Raw genomic sequence first — 21,848 nt, 5'->3', positions numbered from 1 at the left:
TCATCCACCTCCACTGGCTCCCCATCAAATCCTGCATTACCTACAAATCCCCTCACGCTCTGCCCTGGCACCTCAGTACCTCACTGACCTCCTCCACCCCTACACTCAGTCACGGACACTGGTCAGCTCTCCATCCCCCGAACCAGACTGCGGACCTTCGGGGACAGCTTTCAGTGTGGCAGCTCCCACCCTCTGGAACTCCCTCCCCGCAGAACTCCGCACCGCCCCAACTCTGGACTCATTCAAAAAAACTGCTCAAAACCCACCTCTTCAACTTGGCCTTTAACCCCTAATCTCTCACTGTATATGTTGTCTGTCCACTGTCTGTTACTTTGTTACCCCCCCCCCCCCCTATGTAAAGCGACCTTGGGTCTCTTGAAAGGCGCTATATGAAATGAAGTTGTTATTATTCTTCGAGTATGACGTCTTGGCAAACTAGCAAAATATTCTGGTGTCCCTCTCCCTTCCTAGTAGATTAGCATTATATTGTTGTTGCTACAGTAAAGATAATGTTTTCTCCTGTTTGTGTCCTTACGTCCAGGTGGGCTGAAGGATAAGCTGTAAAAATGTGTATAAACTAGACATGTATTCCTGAAAAGGCAGAGTTCTCAATAACACCATTTGATAATGCCTCTAATCTGGTCAAAAGGTTTGTCTACCAGCCGCCTTTATACAACTCGATGCTACGCGATGTTTTGTTTTTGCTATTGAGGAGTAGCCTAGTTGATGTTTTTGAGTTATGATAATAGCGCCATGCCGCCACCACAAGGTCACACATGAGGCATGTTGGTTGAGGGAGAAAAATACAATCAATATGGTGTACCTAAAACAAAACATTTAGTCAAGTTTGGTGCAGATGGGAAAATGAGTTCACAAGTAACTCATCACTTCCTGTTTACTATGCATTTTTCCAAAATTCTATTTGATCTGTCAGCCATATGGCTTGGCCTATTAATGATCTAAATTACACATTTACTCATTTGAAAATGTAATGTTTGACCTATTGGTGGCACTAGAGAAAGGGTCATGGGGTCACAAATCAATAGGGTTCTTCCTCAACTGGGCATAAATGTTCAGTAAATTAAAAAAGATTGTTAAAAACTATTCAAGTTATTGAGTTGACAGGATCTGCCGCCGCGCCTTGGGTATCCTGGCGTTTCAGGCATATAATCTCACTGGGCTCCATTTGTAAACGGTGAAAGAATCCTCATCCATGAACAAGTTCAAATGTATTTTATTTTTTTTAAATATAAAAAATCCCCATATCCAAAGTTTACAGTTTTAAATTTTTGACATGGTGGTGTGACAATGACAATAGTGGTGAATTGATTGATTCTCTCCTCTCCACATGACCAAAGAAAGCGTGCGGGAATGGTTGAGGGAGAAAAATACAATCAATATGGTGTACCTAAAAAAAGAGACGGTTTTGATCATCTGTTCGTGCCAATAACATGAAACAACTCGTTTTAAACCTGACCATGAGCTAAGGATACATGATGCTAAATAATAATACAGAACTAACAGACCGATGAAGAACCCCCTTTGGCATAAACTGCACCTAATAGGATAGACGACTTGAGTAGGACCTCAAAACCAATAAAACAGCATATTGCTTTGAGAAAAAAAAAGGGTATTTAATTAATTCAGTTAAAGGTTGAATTCACAATGGGGAATAGCTAGATATTTGACAATATTACAATGTATACAAAGTTTTTGTAAAGTATCAACTACTAACATTTAGAACCAATGTTTAAACAGGATATCAATAGGCCTTTTGTCTTCCCAGTATTCTCAAATCTAGAATGGAAAGGTAATGCACAGCAAGTTCCAGTATTTCTCACAAAATGTCCATGGATTTATTTTTTTTACATCTTTAATGCTATGCGGCATATTATGAGCGGTAATGTGGTGCTGGTAGTTGTAGGACTCATCTTGGCGACGAGAATGATGATGTTGCATGACGTTATCAATGTAGACTGCAGGGCTTAGGGATGATGGGACCTAACAGTTGGAATTAAGCCAGGTTCCTAGTATTCTCACGTTTCTTACCAAACAATATGGCGCAATGCCACAGCTCATTGGCTGTAGTTGTCATTTAATGATAATCGCCTGCTAGTTGATTGCGATCATCCGTTTGCTGACCCAAGATGTCCAGAGATGGAATACCTATGAATAGCTTGAGCACTTGAAACCTTTACAGGAACCAGAATTAGTCATTTGTTCTCACTCTGGGACCCAGGCTCATAAAAACATTACTTACGATGTCATGTGGGATCCGACAAGCAATAGACCCATTTTGGGTCCTGACCCACAGTTTAAGACAATTCCCTATATGCTTTATTTACTCCGGATTGGATGTCGACTAGTTGCCTGCCGTGAAACCAGATAAGGTCCCACAACACATCAACAATCATAATTGTTATCAAAAATAAAGTTCCCCCAATGATGACAGAAACATTTCAGAATGTTTGAGACAAGATGCATCTGACAATTGACACAGCAATGATCAAACAAAAATTGTGTTTTCAAGTTAACAATTCTCTAAATACAGATATCAAGTGCTAAAATAATCAGCTAAAAAGGATAACAAGAGCCGACACGGTTATTGTGTATGTGTGTACAAATAATCAAGAGTGACGATGTTATCATTATGAGTTCTTACTGTTGTCTTGATACAGTTGCCCATTACAAGAAGATAACAAAGGCAGTCGCACCACAACAAGAGACCGTTTCTTTACTCTCTCACCCAACAACAAATCATTTCTAAATGCATATTACGGTTGGTTCAGCTCACATTACCTTTGAGTCCTCAAATGCCTGATTTGCTGTGGGTGCGGGTGATAATATTGTTTAATGTTCATATTTGGTTCAATCCTCAAGTCCCTAAACACCTGTCTGTGTGCATATTCGTCCTCTTTGAGTCAAACAGTCCACTCCATCCTATCCTAAGCACCAAGGGGTTGGTGATGGTAAAAAAGGAAAAAAAGAAATAAAATGGCGGCGATCCTTGGTCTTTCCAGCCGCCATTAGTCTGATACGGAGCTTTTTGTCCTCTTGCCCTGCTTTCCCCCACTGGGGGTGACCACGGTGCCATTGCAGACTCCTCCCATCATCAGAGCCCGGTCCTCCTCGGAGACGTCCGGCTGCTCCTCGTGGATCTGCCGGAGGCGCACCATGGCGTGGTCGATGGTGGCAACGCTCACCAGGTTGAAGTCGTGCATGCTGACCATGTGGAGGAGGAAGTTGCGGCAGAGGTTGCGCCGGGCGATGTGGGCGCCGCAGCGCTCCACAAAGTGCATGCTCGCCTGGTTCATCTGGTTGTCCGCTATGAAGCTGGAGGAAGGAGGCGGACAGATGGGGGGTTCGTTTCTGGAGGTTAGATAACATCACGCTCGAGGGGGAAACCCCAAAACGACTGACAGATTTCTGCCAGCCCAATCTTGCTGAACATAATAAATAAGTACTTTATCGACCACAGGAAACATACATATTGTGCGTTATAGCCATAAGTAATATATTGACGTATTTACAATGTATGTATTAAACACACATACACACAGAGCGAGGGGGACCGGTTGGTTCACCCACGACCGCCGAGAGGGGCCCTACAAATAAGTACATACCGGTATATTACATTCAAAAATGTACTTCGTTTTCAGAAAACGTTTCGAGTTCCCCTAATGGGTTCGTGATTAGTCTTGGACTTTTGCCAATACGAAACGTAAATATATTACTTATACAATATGTAAATATATAACTTATGACTATAACATAACGGACATTATGATTTATTTTCTGTGGTCGATTAGTACTTTATTTACGTTTTCTGATACAGTGTTGATTTTATAGACACCAATATTACCAAAAGGTAATTTTACAGGGATATGGGGTATGTTTACTGGTTAATAATTGTGAGCACTACAATGAAATTAAGCTAAAAAAAAGTCCTCAAAGTCAATTTTACAATTCAATGTCAGTAAGGCAGCTCCACGTCTCAACAGCAACACAGATTACAGCCCTTGCTTAGGTTTCTAGTTTCAAGAGGCGTTCGTGTTTACAAATATGAAGGAAATAGTTTTGTGGTAGAAACGGCACGTGCATCTTGTTTTGAGGTGGATCTTTACGTAGGTGTGAGATAATAGTGATGGATGAGTAGAACAACACCCGAGGGAAGAAATTATCTAAGTACAGATAAAGACCAAACATTTCTCTCAAATTAATTAAAAAAGTCTTAACCAACTGTGAATCGGGATGTACCAATAAGAACATTTTGGCCGACATCTTAGTTCATTAGGATCCCCATTAGCTACTCTACAGCATTGCAGCAGTTATTCTATCTGGGGTCCACAACAACAGCTTCACATTGTGACAATGCCGTTTTACAGTTTATCCAAGTACCTTGCAATTGTAATTAGCAACATCATTAATTGATTACTCCAACACAGTAACGTACCGTGATTAGGTCTATCTGGGTTCAGAACTACTAACTAGCATTATCATATTTCAAGTACTTTACTTTATATTTCATGAATAAAGTTTATAATAATTTATGTTCTTGATCTCACTCCAGTATGCTACGTCTGGTTTATCCAACAAGCAATCTATTTAAAATCTGTAATACATTTTCTGTTATGGCTGATAGCGATAACCAATATCAATATGGTCTGCATAAAAAAGTTCCTACAGTTATCGAGTTATTTACATACTGTAAAGTAGGGACAGGGGAAAGAATCCACATTGAGTAGTTTCATTTGAACAATCTCATATTAGATTCTTAAAATCCCTTGTTAATCTGTGCCTTTTTCCAGTGGTTGTGTGAAGATTTTCCACTAAATGTTACTGGTAGTGAACCTCCCCACCCTGCAGATATCTGTAGTTTGCCTGTAGTTTACTTTTATTGAAGTACAACAGAAACTCGGTAGACTAAATCACATATTTTGACAATGGCAGGTGTTGGGCCGCCCGAAACCATCAAGCCAAATTCTGAATCAATAGACTGAAATAAAATCGGGACCATGTGAACCGAAATGTTTCTGCAGTGCATTTCAATGCTGTTGTGAAATTAAGTCTTTATCTACGTTTTTGCAGTACATTTCAATGCTGTTGTGCACATCCAAGACTACATGACTATCTAGTTTGACTGGTGACCCTTTATTCCACCAGTGTTAAACCTGCTGTACGTAATTGTATCACAATACACAAGCAGCATAATGGTACAAATGCGCTGAAATACGTGCGTTTGTACCATTCTGCTGCCCATGACATTTATTAAAAAAGATACAATTAAGACCATTATCTGTGAATACTGGCATCTCCTTCCAATATTGGACTAATCAAGACTGTGTTCCCTCACTATAATAACCTACTAGGGCTGCAACGATTAGTCGACATAATCGACGATGTCGATTATGAAAAATCGTCGACGAGATATTGTTGCATCGATTAGTCATTAAAAAAAATATATATTATATTATTATTTTTTTGCTGCACTACCTATCTTTGTGAAAGTGGCTTCTCAGCTCTGGTCCAGCCAGCTGAAGACTTCTTAGCTTAACATAACATACCGACAGTAAGTTTGGGGGAACTAATGGGATAACTGGGGATGTTGTTTGGTCCTGACAAGAGTTTCAAAGCAACTCTGAGGTCATGTTCAATGTCCAATCTGTTCCTCTGCTTGGTCTTCAGCTGGACCAGAGCTGAGAAGCCACTTTCACAAAGATAGGTAGTTTTTTTTTTATATATAAATAGTTGTTTTTCGATTAGTCGACTAATCGAAGAAATAATCGACAGATTAGTCGACTACCAAAATAGTCATTAGTTGCAGCCCTATAACCTACTGTACATTAATTCATTAATTCATTTAGCGGACGCTTTTATCCAAAGTGACTTACAAATTGTGTACTAGTCAGCAGGACGAACAAGCTGGTATTATATTATTAAGGCTGTCAAAGTTAACGCGGTATTAACGCGTTATCGCCCGATTCTATTAACGCCACTATTTTTTTAACTCACGATTAACTCTTAAGAATTTTTTTTTACTAGACTTCACTCAGGTGTATTATTGATGCTCTCATTGATACGATGTTTGTTTCTGAAGTGTGTGTGTGAGATATATATATAGAGACAGGGGGGTGAGAGAGATGAGGAAGGGGCAAGAGAGAAAGAGAGCTGGGAGAGTGTGTGTGTGAGAGAGAGGGGGGTATGTGATTACTCAGCCCTTGTGTGGGTGAATGTAACAAGTTCCTAACATTTTCGTTCCCCTATTATTTCATGCACACTTTATTCATTGTTTTAAATTATTATTTTCTTTTAAGTTATTTTGTGCATCACTCTGTTTTGAATTTGATGCAAATTTGCAATGCATGAGGGTCATCCTTTTGTGTTAAATGGCTGCATAAAGCAAGCATTTGTTGACTCATGTTGATAAGAGTATTAAAACTTGGAACTTGAAAAAGATCTGTTTAAGGTAGATTAAAAAAAATGCTATTAATTTGCGATTAATCGTGCGATTAAATATTTTAAACGATTGACAGCACTATATATTATAGTAGTATACAGGTGCAGCTCAATGAATTAGAATATTGTGGAAAAGTTAATTTATTTCAGTAATTAAATTCAAAAATCGAAACTCAGATTATAGATTCATTAACTCTTTCAGTGCCACTCACGAGATTTCTCGTGTTTTTTTATAGGTGGTTGCTAGCCACTCACGAGATTTCTCTGATTTTTTTTTTGCGATCTGAAAAATTATTGCATCACCCGAGCCTACCCGAGTATAGCCGAGGGGCGCCGACGATCACTGTGGAAAAAAGCGCCCCCTGTCGTCTCCCAGATGACATAAGTGATTTTGGAATGGACTCAATGAAAATGAATGGGGGAAAAAATCCGGTACTCCACATTTTCCAGTTCACTGATCCAGCCGGGGTTACTAGAGTTCATTCTGGAGCCTCAGATACCCGCGGATCATGGAGTTCTACTGTATCGCATTGGATCCATACACGTATCGATTTTTTCGAATGGTGATCAGGAATTGGAATATACCAGTTGGATACCATCTGATGTCAGGTAAGGACTCTATGTTATCAGTGGTAGGATAATCAGAGTAAGTTTGATGAAGTTATAAGCTGTTTTGTGAAATGTCTTCTTTCGGTTTCACTGTAAAAGTCCAAGAGGAAATCAACGAGGCGATTATCAGTGCGCGGCCGTAATGTGCGTGCGTGCACGTATAATATTGATCATCTAGCGTTTATTTGAAAACGATTCATAAAAAGGCAGACGAATATCAACGTTGTGGAATATTCCACTAAAAGACGATTTTCATAGAATGCTCCAGAATGAGCTGTTTTTTATATCAAAACGGGGGCTTTTCTAACTGCTCTGAAACGGCAACGACGCGATAAAAAAACAATCTGCCTTCACAGCACTGACTGGAAAATAGTCTTTGATAATGCGATGGGCAGATTAGACACATAGCCATAATTTAAAACATAGATTAGGCGATATTAACGTTAACATTGGCGCCGATGGTGGCATTCAAGCGGTAAAACGGAAAACCAGGCGTGGCGCTGAAAGTGTTAAACACAAAGTGAAATATGTCAAGCCTTTATTTGTTTTAATTTAGATAATTATGGCTTACAGCTCATGAAAACCCCAAATTCAGTATCTCAGAATTTTCTTATATTACATGAGACCAATAAAAAAAAAAAAATATTTGTATATAGAAATGTCGGCCGGGGAGCTCCCGTAGCTCACCGCATATCTCGGCGCTATTTCTGCGTCGGGGAAAACCATGCTCGTCACGGATCTGGGAGACACGAGTTCGATTCCCGGACCCGCCGTCATTTCTCAGAATGTCTTCCCCTGCTCTACATCCCATTTCAACCTGTTTCTGTCGGTCATGCTTGACCAGAAAAGCGATAAACGCTAAAAAATAAAAAAAAATAAAGTTAAATAATAATAATAATAATAATGTCGGCCTACTGAAAAGTATGTTCACTCAGTACTTAGTTGGGGCTCCTTTTGCACAAATTACTGCATCAATGCGGCGAAATAAATGGACTTTTCCACGATATTCTAATTTATTGAGCTGCACCTGTAGATACATTAGTAGTAGGTAGTAGTAATAGTACTGCACATACCCGTGCTTCATGACATGCAGGTTCCACAGCTTCATCACCTCCTTCTCTCCCTCGTTGACGTCTGTGAACTCCTCCAGTTGCTGTGAGGAGGAACATTTCCACTCAAGTCAAACAAGAACTCATTCGGGCAAATATTTAAGTTGGATATGATGAACTTGAGGTAACTATTGATGTGTATATATGATACACATGGGAGTTAATCATTTAACTCATAAAAAGAGGGGGTAGGACCTTATGAGTGTATATTTCTTCCTACACCTTTTCGGGACATTTTATATTTAATATAGTTATTTATGGAGTTTGCTATTTATATGTTTGCTGTTTATATCATTGCTTATTGTTTTTTGTGTGCGTTTTCTTACAATTTGTTACATGTTCGAAATAAAATATATTCTATTCTCTTAACAACTCCTTAAGACTAGCACAGCCATGGAGAAAATGCCACTAATTCCCGCCAGGAACGGGTCAGATGACCCGACAGCTTATATGAGAAAAATAAAAAGTGTAAACTATATAATTACCTCTGAATATTAAAATATGAGGTTTACCACAATGAAATGTAGGTTTGAGTGACATAAAAAAGAATATATATGTTACGAAGGATCAGATTAAACCGAATATATATATTTATTTATTGATATATATTGCATAGTATTTGTATATCGTTTGATATCCCTTGTATATTCCTTGTACATATACACGGAATATCCCTTTAGTCCAGCCCATAATATTTCATTCTCCTATTGGACAGCGGTCCACCGGCGCCAGGGACCGGCCCCCGGAGCCAAGTTCAAAGTCACCGACACGACGTGTCTGGACATGCCCAACCTTGCCCAGGGATACGCGACAGAAATGAGAGTGGAACTAGTTTGTGTACCGTGCGTATAAATACGGCGCAGGTGAATGTAGAAGCCTTTTAGCCCCTTACCTCCGTACCCCTTCGTCCTTTTAGCATGTTACCGATAAGTTGAAGCCTCACCCACGATACAACGTGCGGTGAAGTATGGCCTGTTTGGCCTCAGAATAGAGCATCGAGACCGCGTGCGAATTAGTAACTGAATTGTCAGAGTTTGGCGCTATACCGTCGAGTGCGACATATTTCTATTGAGTCTTTAATAGTCTATTTGTGTATAGTGTATCGTGCGGTTAGAATTCTATAGTGACCAGCATCTCCAACGCTTTCTCGTATTAGCTAGAGTTCTTATCCAGGCTGGGCCGACCGCATGGCGCTTTCACCCGAGGAGACCTAGGCGAGAACCGTATGGACATGTACACTGGATTAATCTACCCGACGACTACATAGCCTTTGCGGCTGGAATATATTTGCTTTGGTCCTATGATTTATGGAGCGGATAATCGCCGACGCCTGCACGTGTTGGATTTACCCCGAGAGGAGTCAAGTCGAGTCGGCGCTCAGAGAGCCTGAGGCCGCCTAGCTTTCTTCACTGTAGAGCTACAGTCTACAAGAGAACCAAGCTGTATTCGTCTGTGGATCAAGAGACTACTGCACCGGCTTCTGTACCTGAAGTCTCCCTAGTCATCGTTGACCAGACGTCCTACTACCGACAGATCTTCTACCCCCTTGCTGGCTTACAACCAGTGGGAACCCCTTCCAGTATCTCCCGCTATTACTAGTGTACCATAGATATAATTCCCTAAGATTCAGGTTGTATAATTACCTCCTGCGTAACCAGAGAATGGACATTCGTTATTGATTTGCCTACGCATACTCCTTTGCCTTACAAGTGCATTCAAAGAATAATGTAAAGTATCCTATGTACCTTTTGCTCCATTAAATACTTGATTAATACCTTTGACTGGAACCGATTTCATTGTGGGAAGTGTTCATCATATTCATATATCGTGTACTGTATGGCCAGTAATGAAAGTACATAAAGCGGTAGTGGTTTAATGATACCATACTTATCAATACAGTCAGGGAATTGTACCCCTCAGTTACAATTGGTCCTTCGAGCCGGAGGGTAACTAGTGTAATATTAATATAGTGGTATTAATATTGAAATGGCCTATGATGAACACTCCACAAAACGGTCCTCCTAAAGTAGATCGCCCGCAGCGTAGACGGCAGCCACCTCAGTACTTAGAGGATTACGTTGCCAGTATACTACCTAGCCTTCTACAGACGGTAAACGCGGAAAAAGTAGAAAGTAAAATTATGTCCGACCCTATCAACCAGGCTCCCCCGCCAACAGAGGCCCTAGTGGGTTCTAATGTAACTGACCAAGCTCACGGTAGGGACCAGGAGGGAACTGACACGACTTTACCCCCCGCCAAGACCGAAGAAGTAGTCCCCGGAGAGCTCCAGGAGAAAGACAACCCACCAGAGATGGAACTCTGCCCGGTACAAGAAGAGGAGAGCGTCCAGGAGATAGAGCTCCAGGACTCCCCGTAGGAGAACGCATCTCCAACGAGTACTGCCAGGAGCGGATCACCTCAACCAGCGTCTTCCCCCAGCGAGGCGGACAAGATGCTGGCACAGGCGTTCCTCGCCAGCCTAGCAGCCTCAACAGAGCGCGATCGACTCCAAGCACAGACGCTTAGTGAGCGCGAACATTCTTCCATGGAAAGAGAACGCCTCCAAGCGCAGCAACGAAGATCGTATACGTCTAGAGATTAGACGCCTTCAGACGGAAGAGAATATGGTAAGAGACCACGCCGAAGCCCAGCGCGCCGCCGCCGAAGCCCAGCGCGCCGCGGCCGGTGCCCAAAGAGAAGCAGAGCGCGACATCGCTCTCACCAAGCGCGAAGCCGAGCGCGACCGATTACAAGCGCAGCTAATGGAGCAGCTGATCGCCAGGGCAACACCCCCTCCCTCCGCACGGGGTTCCAGGGCCTCATCAAGACACGGGTCAAGGGCACCCTCCCCTAACCAATCAAGCGACCCTGAGCCCGACCACCAGAGAGAGCCTATACCCCCCTCCGAACTCCTTCCCCGACCGGTCCCAGTGAGACCAAGCTACAAGGAAGGAACGGTATACACCGCGGAGAGGCTAGATAGACGACTACAGGATCTAGAGGACCTGACAGAGGAAGAAGAAGAGGGAGAGGAGGAGAGTCAAGCCCGACAGCAGCACAGTACTCCACAGGACCAGGAGGTCCAGTACAGCCCAGGCTCTACCCCCGCGGCTCTGCGCTACAGACCCCCGACTCAATTCACGGGTGAGATTGACGCACGACCAGTCCCGAGGAATAGCACCTGGATACGCGGGCCATGGTACCCTGCCGGTACCAGCCCACCGAGAGGCGTAAGAGGAGACTCGCCTAGGAGGCCTCTCTTCCAAGGCTCACCGATGTGCCAGCCATCTACGGCATCATACATTGGCACACCGACGTTTCCAGACTTCACCCATGAGAACAGAGCACAGTACACGGAGCTACGGATGTGCTTAGAGACAATGATGGCTGATGTAGCTGATGAACGCCACAAGTATGCTATCCTATTGAAGCACCTCAAGGTGCCCCGAGCGCACAATATAGCGCTGGCCTATGCCACCTCTACTACCCCATACACAGCGGCTCTAGCAGCACTCGACCAAAGATATGGACGCATATGGGACTACGTAATACAAGAGATAAGGCATATTGACCGCCTACCCCCAGCAACAGACAATCGCTCACTAGACGACCTGTCTATCAAGGTACAATCCCTGGTAGGGATGCTGGGGGCGCAACGAGAAAAGGGTATGCACGAACTATACGCAAACTCTAATGTCGAGAGGATTTTAGAGAAGCTTCCGCCCGCCCGACAAGAGCGCTTCAGGCGGCAAAGAGACCACCGTGATCCTAACGGTCCCGAGCCATCCCTCCTAGACCTAGCCGACTTCCTGGCGAGAGAAGTCAGCAGCCTGCGATTGGATACGTTCGTGCGGAGCACACCAAGCTCCAGAGAGGGACCTAGGAGAGCAAACGATGGCCGAAGATTGGTGACTGTCATGCACCAATCAGAACCAGTACCGAGCAGCAAGAACCACAGTACCCCCTCGATGAAAGAGAAGTGGAAGATGGTGTGCCCGTACTGCGAGAAAGAACACTGGTTGTCACAATGTGACACATTCAAGAAGATGACCGCCGACGAAGTGGGTCAATGGATAAAGTCCAACCGACGCCGTTACCGATGTGCGCGCAGTCACATGGCAGCCGAGTGCCGCTTAAAGAAGAGGTGTAGTCGGTGTGACGGAGCCCACCTAGATGTCCTACACGACAGTAACAGAAGAAAGCCCGCACCCTCAAGCAGCACAAAGGCAAGTGTTATGTACATTGACCCCGTCAGCAGCGGGGGCGCCTGAGTGCTCTTAAAGGTGGTCCGCGTAACACTGAGTTACCAAGACAAGGTCATGGACACTTACGCCGTCCTTGACGACGGGTCAGAGAAGACCCTTCTCCTCGCATCCGCTGCGGCCCAGCTGGGGCTGCGGGGGAGCGAAAACCAGATGACGATTCGGACAATAAGAAGAGATCTAAAGACGATAAAGGGCGAGAATGTCTCCTTCACTATCGCAGCAAGCGGGCAGCCAGAGAGACGGTATAGGATTACTAATGCTTTCACCAGCCAAGAAATAGGCCTGTCGCAGTACACCTACCCCATCGCCAAGCTGATGGATAAATATGTGCACCTGCGTCAACTACCTATCCCGCTCATAGACGGTGCCACCCCGACCCTGCTGATAGGCTCCGACCATGCAGACCTCATAGTCCCGATAGACCGGGTCCACACAGGGCCCAGAGGCTGTCCTGCAGCAGCCGAGACCCGCCTAGGATGGACATTACAAGGCCCCCTCGCTAAGTCTCTTAACCGAACAGCAGCCACTAGCTGCCTCCACTCCAGAGTGACAGAAGAAGACACCACCCTCCTACAGCATGTCGAGAGGCTATGGACACTAGAGACAATGCCCTTTAAGAGCGAAAAGAAAGACATTCGTTCCAAGGAAGACATTTACGCCATAGCACTCCTCGAGCAGGGGACAAAGAGAGTCAAAGTCAACGGAGTGATGAGATACGCAATTCCACTCCTGAGGCGAGAGGGTATGCCTACCTTCCACGCCCCAAAAGAAGCGACGGAGCGGTATCTATTGAACACAGAGCGGCGCCTAGCCAGAGACCCCGCTCAAGAGACTGTGTACCGCGCTGAGATTAACAAGCGAATCACAGCGGGACACAAAGAAAATTGACTGGCGACGTCGTGCGCTGCTCCGCGCCTCCCTGATCAAAGACGGCTTTGATCAGGGAGCGGGCCAGCCGCGACCCCCCAGTATTGCGCAGCCTCTCCCCAGAGGACAAGCCCCTGCTGCGGTTCCTATGGAGAGAGAGGATCGGGGATGAGCAACCAGCCATCTATCAATGGGAAGTCCTCCCTTTCGGAACCACATGCAGCCCATGCTGTGCTACGTTTGCACTGCAAAAACACGTTGCAGAGGACCCAGCAGCTGATGAAGAGGTCCGAAAAAGTGTAGAAAATAGTTTCTACGTGGACAACTGTCTGCAAAGCGTCTCGACGCCAGAAGAAGCCGAGGCCCTTCTACTCAAGCTCCGCGCCTCCCTGATCAAAGGCGGCTTTGATCTCAGGCAGTGGGCCAGCAGCGACCCGCAAGTATTGCGCAGCCTCTCCCCCGAGGACAAGGCAGCAAGCAGCGAGACCTGGATGGCGACCATCCCAGGAGAAGCCCAAGAAATGACATTAGGACTAGTCTGGCGCTTCAAAACAGACTCGCTCCATTATAAACACACACCCCTGACCAAGGAGCAGGGAAGGTCGACTGCACTACCGACCACCAGACGGAGTGTATACAGAACACTCGCCAGACAATATGACCCGTTGGGATGTATTCTACCTTACACCACCAGGGCAAAGATGATTGTAAGAGCGTTATGGGACAAGGACCAGGGCTGGGACGACCCCATACCCGAACACCTTGCATCCACATGGAGAGAGTGGGAGACGGAACTCAGCTCACTCCCAGGTGTTAACATACGCCGCAGCTACTTCCCACCCACAGTGAGGCCGGAGACGTGCCAGATGGACCTGCACGTCTTCAGCGACGCCTCCGAAGTAGCCTACGGCTCGGTGGCCTACTTGCGTGCCCGAGAGGAGGAAAGAGAAATACATACTGCTTTCATCCTGGCTCGTTCAAGAATAGCCCCACGAAAGCAACAATCTATCCCGCGTCTAGAGCTCTGCGCAGCCCTAGCAGGAGCGCACCTCGCCACGTTAATCCAACGTGAACTCACCATTCCGGTGCAAAGAACAATCTTGTGGTCAGACTCCACGACAGTACTCACATGGATCCGGTCTGATTCGTGCAGATACAAGGTCTTCGTGGGGGTCAGAGTCACAGAGATTCAAGATTTAACAGAAGTAGCAAGCTGGAGGTATGTGGACACAAAACACAACCCAGCTGACGTCATCACCCGGGGAATGTCCCTGGATGACCTCACCCGTCACAACCCATACAGTGACGGACCAGAGTTTCTCAAGCTCCCGGAAGAAGAGTGGCCTACACCCACCCCACGGGAGGCGAGTAAAGAGGAGGCCGAAAACAAGAAATCTGTGTTCTGTGGATTGAACACACTCGTCTCCACAGACCCCGACATAGACGATTGCCTCACCCTAGAGAGTGCGCAGCTAAAGACATTTCTGTGGCACCACCCAGAGGTTCAGCCCACTACTGACATTTCAGCAGCTGACTACGAAGAAGCAGAACTTCTTCTACTACAACGAGCCCAGAGAGACTCGTTCCCCGATGAGCTAGACTGTCTACAGGGAGCAAAGCCCGTCCCATCAGACAGCAGACTGCTCCACCTAGCACCCGAGAGCGACGCCCATAGTCTCATCAGAGTGGGTGGTCGTCTGCGGAGAGCCCCAGACTTACCGGATGACGTCAAGTACCCGATAGTCTTGAACAGCCGACACAAGGTCACAGAGCTGATCATAAAGAAATACGACGAGGATGTGCACCACGCAGGGGCAGAGAGAGTCTTCGCGGAGATCAGACGTCGTTATTGGATACTGCAAGGGAGAGAAGCAGTGCGGCGCTTCCAGCGAACCTGTCTAGACTGTCGTAAGTGGCGAGCGCAGCCCAGTATACCCCGGATGGCTGACCTACCTCCCTGTCGCCTCCGACTCGGCGACAAGCCTTTTCACTCCACCGGTATGGACTGTTTCGGCCCGCTGTATATAAAGAAAGGAAGAGGAACCGAGAAGCGGTGGGGTATTGTATTCAAATGCATGACCACCCGAGCGATACATATAGAACTCCTTCCAACCATGAGCACAGACTCATTCCTTATGGCCTTCCGAAGATTCACATCGCGGAAAGGCAAACCGTCTATATTGTTGTCTGATCACGGGACAAACTTCAAAGGCGGAGAAAGAGAGCTTCCAAGCTATGGGCCCAGAACTTAAGACCCACCTCGCTCCATCCCAGATTGACTTCCAGTTTAATCCCCCGAACGCACCTCACTTCGGTGGAACTTGGGAACGAGAAGTACGTTCAATAAAGACAGCCCTGTACGCCGTGCTTGGGGCCCAGACCGTGGCGGAAGAAGTCGTAATGACAGTCCTCACGGAGATCGAGGGAGTATTGAACTCAAAGCCCCTCGGTTACGTCTCAAGTGATGTAGCAGATGTCGACCCAGTCACCCCCAACACACTCTTGATGGGGCGGCTGGACCCCGCGCTACCCCAGACAATGTACAGGCCTGAAGAAGCGAACGGTCGAAGAATGTGGAGGTACAGTAAAGTATTGGCTGACAAGTTTTGGAACAGCTTCCTACTCCACTACCTACCGTCTCTACAGACCCGCCAGAAATGGGTAAAAGAGAGAGACAATTTGACAGAAGGAACAGTCGTCATGATTATCGACCAGTCACTACCCCGAGCTATGTGGCCGGCTGGCCGCGTAAGCAAAGTGATCACCGGTGCAGACGGAAAGGTCCGAGCAGCTGAAGTGCTCGTCCAAGGGCGGACCTACACCCGACCCGTGGCGAGGCTAATAGAACTGCCAAGGCTCCCCGATACTATCGATGACGACCATGACCCCATGACTTTGTGAACTGACTGACCCTCACAGCAGACATTGAGTAGTGGACAGTGCGGTTAATCTGTCTCTGCTTAGCTAATTAGGTGGGACTAATTAGGGGGCGGCTGTTACGAAGGATCAGATTAAACCGAATATATATATTTATTTATTGATATATATTGCATAGTATTTGTATATCGTTTGATATCCCTTGTATATTCCTTGTACATATACACGGAATATCCCTTTAGTCCAGCCCATAATATTTCATTCTCCTATTGGACAGCGGTCCACCGGCGCCAGGGACCGGCCCCCGGAGCCAAGTTCAAAGTCACCGACACGACGTGTCTGGACATGCCCAACCTTGCCCAGGGATACGCGACAGAAATGAGAGTGGAACTAGTTTGTGTACCGTGCGTATAAATACGGCGCAGGTGAATGTAGAAGCCTTTTAGCCCCTTACCTCCGTACCCCTTCGTCCTTTTAGCATGTTACCGATAAGTTGAAGCCTCACCCACGATACAACGTGCGGTGAAGTATGGCCTGTTTGGCCTCAGAATAGAGCATCGAGACCGCGTGCGAATTAGTAACTGAATTGTCAGAGTTTGGCGCTATACCGTCGAGTGCGACATATTTCTATTGAGTCTTTAATAGTCTATTTGTGTATAGTGTATCGTGCGGTTAGAATTCTATAGTGACCAGCATCTCCAACGCTTTCTCGTATTAGCTAGAGTTCTTATCCAGGCTGGGCCGACCGCATGGCGCTTTCACCCGAGGAGACCTAGGCGAGAACCGTATGGACATGTACACTGGATTAATCTACCCGACGACTACATAGCCTTTGCGGCTGGAATATATTTGCTTTGGTCCTATGATTTATGGAGCGGATAATCGCCGACGCCTGCACGTGTTGGATTTACCCCGAGAGGAGTCAAGTCGAGTCGGCGCTCAGAGAGCCTGAGGCCGCCTAGCTTTCTTCACTGTAGAGCTACAGTCTACAAGAGAACCAAGCTGTATTCGTCTGTGGATCAAGAGACTACTGCACCGGCTTCTGTACCTGAAGTCTCCCTAGTCATCGTTGACCAGACGTCCTACTACCGACAGATCTTCTACCCCCTTGCTGGCTTACAACCAGTGGGAACCCCTTCCAGTATCTCCCGCTATTACTAGTGTACCATAGATATAATTCCCTAAGATTCAGGTTGTATAATTACCTCCTGCGTAACCAGAGAATGGACATTCGTTATTGATTTGCCTACGCATACTCCTTTGCCTTACAAGTGCATTCAAAGAATAATGTAAAGTATCCTATGTACCTTTTGCTCCATTAAATACTTGATTAATACCTTTGACTGGAACCGATTTCATTGTGGGAAGTGTTCATCATATTCATATATCGTGTACTGTATGGCCAGTAATTAAAGTACATAAAGTGTCTACAGGCACTTCCTACTGTGAATGCTTTTAAAGGTATGCTACGATTAGCCCTTTATGAAACATGTAACTGTTTTACCTGATGCTATTGTTGATGTGATTATGCTCCTTGCCACTGCACAAATGACCCTCTGTATTTATATTTGAATTGTATGTTTTTTGTTTAATGCCCTGTTTTATGTTGAAACTTGTTGTGTGCTGTGTTGGTCAGGACTCCCTGGAAGAAGAGATCTTGTATCTCAATGGGACATTCCTGGATAAATAAAGGATAAATAAAAATAAAAATAAAATAAAGCGGTAGTGGTTTAATGATACCATACTTATCAATACAGTCAGGGAATTGTACCCCTCAGTTACAATATATATACATAAATAAATAAAAATTTATAATTTTTGATGGAAGAGATTAAGATTTGTTTATTAACACTTTGAATGCCCATCACGAGATATCTCGGGTTATCAGCCCGCGGGTTGAATGCCCATCACGAGAATTCTCGTTTTTTTGAATTTTTTTTGAATTCATATTTCATCAACCGAGTCTACCGTTGGTACAGCAGCCCCGCCAGGCGCTCAGATGTGAAAAAAGCGCCCCCTATCGTCTCCCAGATGGTAATGCACCGTTTTGGATTGGACTCAATGAAAATGCATGAGTAAAAAAAAAACTCCGGAATCCATATTTTACTTCTCGCGCATGTAATCGGAGCCGATCAGCTTCATTCTGGACCCTCAGCACAACGTGTAATATGTGTTTTACAGTATACGCGTGGGCTCAATAAAAGGATAGATTTTTGGAATGCCGATCAGGAATTGGAATAATCCATTTGGATACCATCTGATCTCAGGTAAGGAATCTATTTTACCAGTCTTAGGATAATCAGACCCGTTTTCACGGAGAGCTTTTCCCCTATAATGTGATATGGCTGTTTGACTGTAAGAGCGATCAGGAACTGAGAGAATCGATTTTCAGCGCGCGGCACCAGCGTGCACACGTACACATACCATCGATAATCTAGCATTTATTTGAAAACGATTCATAAATAGGCAGAAAAATGACAACGTTCTAGAATATTACAGTACAGGGCGATTATCATGGAATCTTTTTTTTCCATGAAAACAAGGGCTTTTCAAAATGCTATAAAACGGAAATTAACCGATAAAAAAACAATCCGCTTCGACTATGTTGACTGGAAATGAGTCATTGATAATGCGACGGGCAGATTAGACACATAGCCATAATTTAAAACATAGATTAGGCGATATTAATGCTAACATTGAAGTGGATGGTGGGCATTCAAGCACTAAATGTGCGCCCCCTGCTGGGCACTGAAAGTGTTAAGGACAATGCAAATTAATGAACATCATTTACATGTGTATGCATAACATCACAGCATGATAAGGATGTAAATATGCCGGGAATAGCACAGGGCTAATTTCCACCCGTAGTCCTAACATTAAACAAACACAAAACGGGGGGGGGGGGGGGGGGAACAAAAAAAATGTTCATTCATAAAAACTGACATCACTGACATGACCACACTAACATGACATTCAGTCAGTACAACATCACTAACATCCCTAATGAGTGCATATTTGGCTGTCTAACAGCCATTTCCTGAGTTGGCCCCTAAAGGTGGACAGGGTGGTACATTCCCTTAACACTTTAAGGACCGGCCACGTATATATACGTGTTTCGGTGCCATGCGTTGTGGACCAGAGCCACGTATATAGCCGTGGCAAGTTGTTATTGTTTTATTCCATATTTATAACGCTATTAACGTCCGCGATCGAGATGCATGACCTACCCACATATTTGATTTTCGAAACATGCAATACCGGCCAGATCCGCTTAGGGGCGCCATCGCTCCACTGCAGTATCATTGAGGGCATTTGAAATAAAATTTATTTTCACCGTCTGTGGGCGGATCATATGAGCCTCGATTCCAAACGAACACCCTCCATCTTTGATCACGTTACCGATCGCATATTTCAGCCTGGAATAATGGGATTTATGATTATCCAATGGACATATCGATCTACCAGATTCAGATGACTAATGACGAAATGCTGCCGGCGATCACATGGCCTGACGGTAGGATACTATTCCCCCAAATTACAGCTGGATTGGACATTGTTTTAAAACCTAACGTGATCAATCACTGACATTGGCTACCTGAACGCACACTGTATTGCTAATCAATAATACTAATCGGCGTTCCCCGCCGCCCCCATTTCATCCATAGATGCTCTGTAATAGTCCGGATGCTACGCAGTTTGTTTTATTTCATTCGTATATATACAGCAGAAATGGCGTTTGATATAACGGCGCCAACGTTTAGCCTATTATCTATCTTCCTGGAAAAAAGACGAGACAAAAAAGCGCGATAAACCTTATATTCACGACGCTATAAAATTACAACCAACCGATGGATTTTTATTTTCTTTAAGCCATTATGAAGGCACGGTTTATGCACTCAAGTGACAATGAGAATGGACAGATAGTAAGGGCGGCTACGTGGCGTAGTGGGCAAGGCACTCGCCACGAAATGCTGGAGACGCTGGGCTCGTCAGGCTCGTTTGCTTTCAGTTTAGCTGGTCGTCCGTACTAATACACATTGGCCGTATTAGGGGGTGGGAAACTGATGGGTGGGGATCGGGCGTTGTGGACAGCGACTCCTACAGGTCGGTTGGTGCGCCTGCGCAGTAGAATCAGGAAGTGTCGGGGGCAGCGTGAGCCTCCCACGCATTACTCCTCGCCACTGAGAGATCGAGCTGCGCAGGTGAAAAGATGCGACTGCTGTTACCTCAAGTACCGGAGGGGACTTGTGCTATGTATGACTTAGTCCACATTGCAGCCGGCTTGTGGGAGGCAAGAAACAGCGTCCGTGACAGGGGAGGGTTGAATTGGATGATACGAAATTGGGATGGGAGAAAATATAGAAAAATGGGAGAAAAAGTGGATAAAAAAAAAAAAAAATGGACAGATAGCAATACTATAAATTATATATATAGCTCTTAGAAAGTACATCGGTTTGTAAACAAACCTCTGTCCTCTGAGGCATAAATCGCCGCAAGACTGTGGTCGCCAAAGTGTTAAGGGGACCGGAAGGCTGTTCCATGTTCCACTTCCCTTTATCGAAGAGCCACACATTGGCGGGCAAAGAGCCACATGCGGCTCGCGAGCCACGGGTTGGCCACCCCTGCCCTAGACGCTCGCAAAGTGCTGTGACTTTCATCTGTTCCAACGGCCCATATGTGGAATAACGTTCCAATTACATTTTCCTGAATTTCAGAAACCGTGCCAGATAAAACGGGTACTTTTCATTTGACCCCTTGTCGGCTGTGCTAGTGTTAACAGGCACCACAAAGCTGTGTATTGGCATCAAATATACAGGACATTTTCGAATGGAGATGACCTCACTTTATACAAACACAGCAAAACTGTTACACAGTTTGTAAACGTTTGTTTACAAAAAGCAGTTTCAGAACCTTTTTTTGGTGTAGTTTGGTAAGTTGAACCAACACACACACAACAAGGGACGGTTCTCTCACCGTGGCAGTCTTCTCTCTGAGCCAGTCCGGGTCCCTCTCGTCCTCACTGTCCACGTCCATCTCCTGTGGCCGGAGGGGCATACAGCTGTCGCTGTGGAAGTACAGGCGGTTGTGGCCGCTGACGTAGGTCCTCTGCTGCTCCAGCTCCCCGTCCTCAGACTCCAGGAACTCCGACAGGCTGGGCTTGGTCCTCTTAGGCCTGGAAGGGTGCAGAGGAGAGCAAAGCAGGTAGGGATGTATCGTCGGGTCAAACTGAAATCTACCAGGGGATGGCGTGATCGGGTCACCTCCGAAATGTCAGGAGATAAGGGAGATGAGAGAGGAAAGATGTTTTAATAATCATAGTGAGTGGAGTGTGGCATCTCGGTTCTGCATAATACCCCAATACAGCATGAATGAAACAAGTTGGTTTTTGGGTAATTTCCTCTTGGCAACAGTTCATGTATGCAAATTCCTGTTCCTCCAAATGTTTTTAAATAAAAAATTCATACTACACACCCGTATGTAAACTGAACCACCACAGGACAAAACTACAGGGTTTGTACACCTTTTCCAAGGCAAAATGCAAGCACTTTTCAAGCATTTTCAAGGTGAATTTTCAAGATTTTCCAGCATCTTATGCAGCTGTGGTAAATTAAATATTTACTCAAAATGATTATTTCACTTCTTCCATCACATTAAATCAGATGTT

At 45.3% G+C, this 21,848-nt stretch overlaps 1 protein-coding gene across 1 annotated transcript in view; it reads right to left on the bottom strand.

Moving 5' to 3' along the window:
- Positions 1 to 1,218: 1,218 nt before the first annotated feature.
- Positions 1,219 to 21,848, bottom strand: part of suz12b (SUZ12 polycomb repressive complex 2 subunit b) — a 43,650-nt gene continuing 23,020 nt past the window's right edge. Inside the window, exons 15-17 of the mRNA XM_084319329.1 lie at positions 21,158 to 21,356; positions 8,139 to 8,218; positions 1,219 to 3,333 (exon numbers count right to left, since the gene is read on the bottom strand). Of these exons, the coding sequence (XP_084175455.1) occupies positions 3,027 to 3,333; positions 8,139 to 8,218; positions 21,158 to 21,356 (586 nt within the window). The 3' untranslated portion in view covers positions 1,219 to 3,026. The remainder of the gene's footprint in view (positions 3,334 to 8,138; positions 8,219 to 21,157; positions 21,357 to 21,848) is intronic.

This window comes from Notolepis coatsorum (genome assembly GCF_963971535.1).
Source record: "Notolepis coatsorum genome assembly, chromosome: 7".
Taxonomy (NCBI): domain Eukaryota; kingdom Metazoa; phylum Chordata; class Actinopteri; order Aulopiformes; family Paralepididae; genus Notolepis; species Notolepis coatsorum.
Note: the sequence above shows the minus strand (reverse complement) of the source record. Positions and strands in the feature narration are given on the sequence as shown.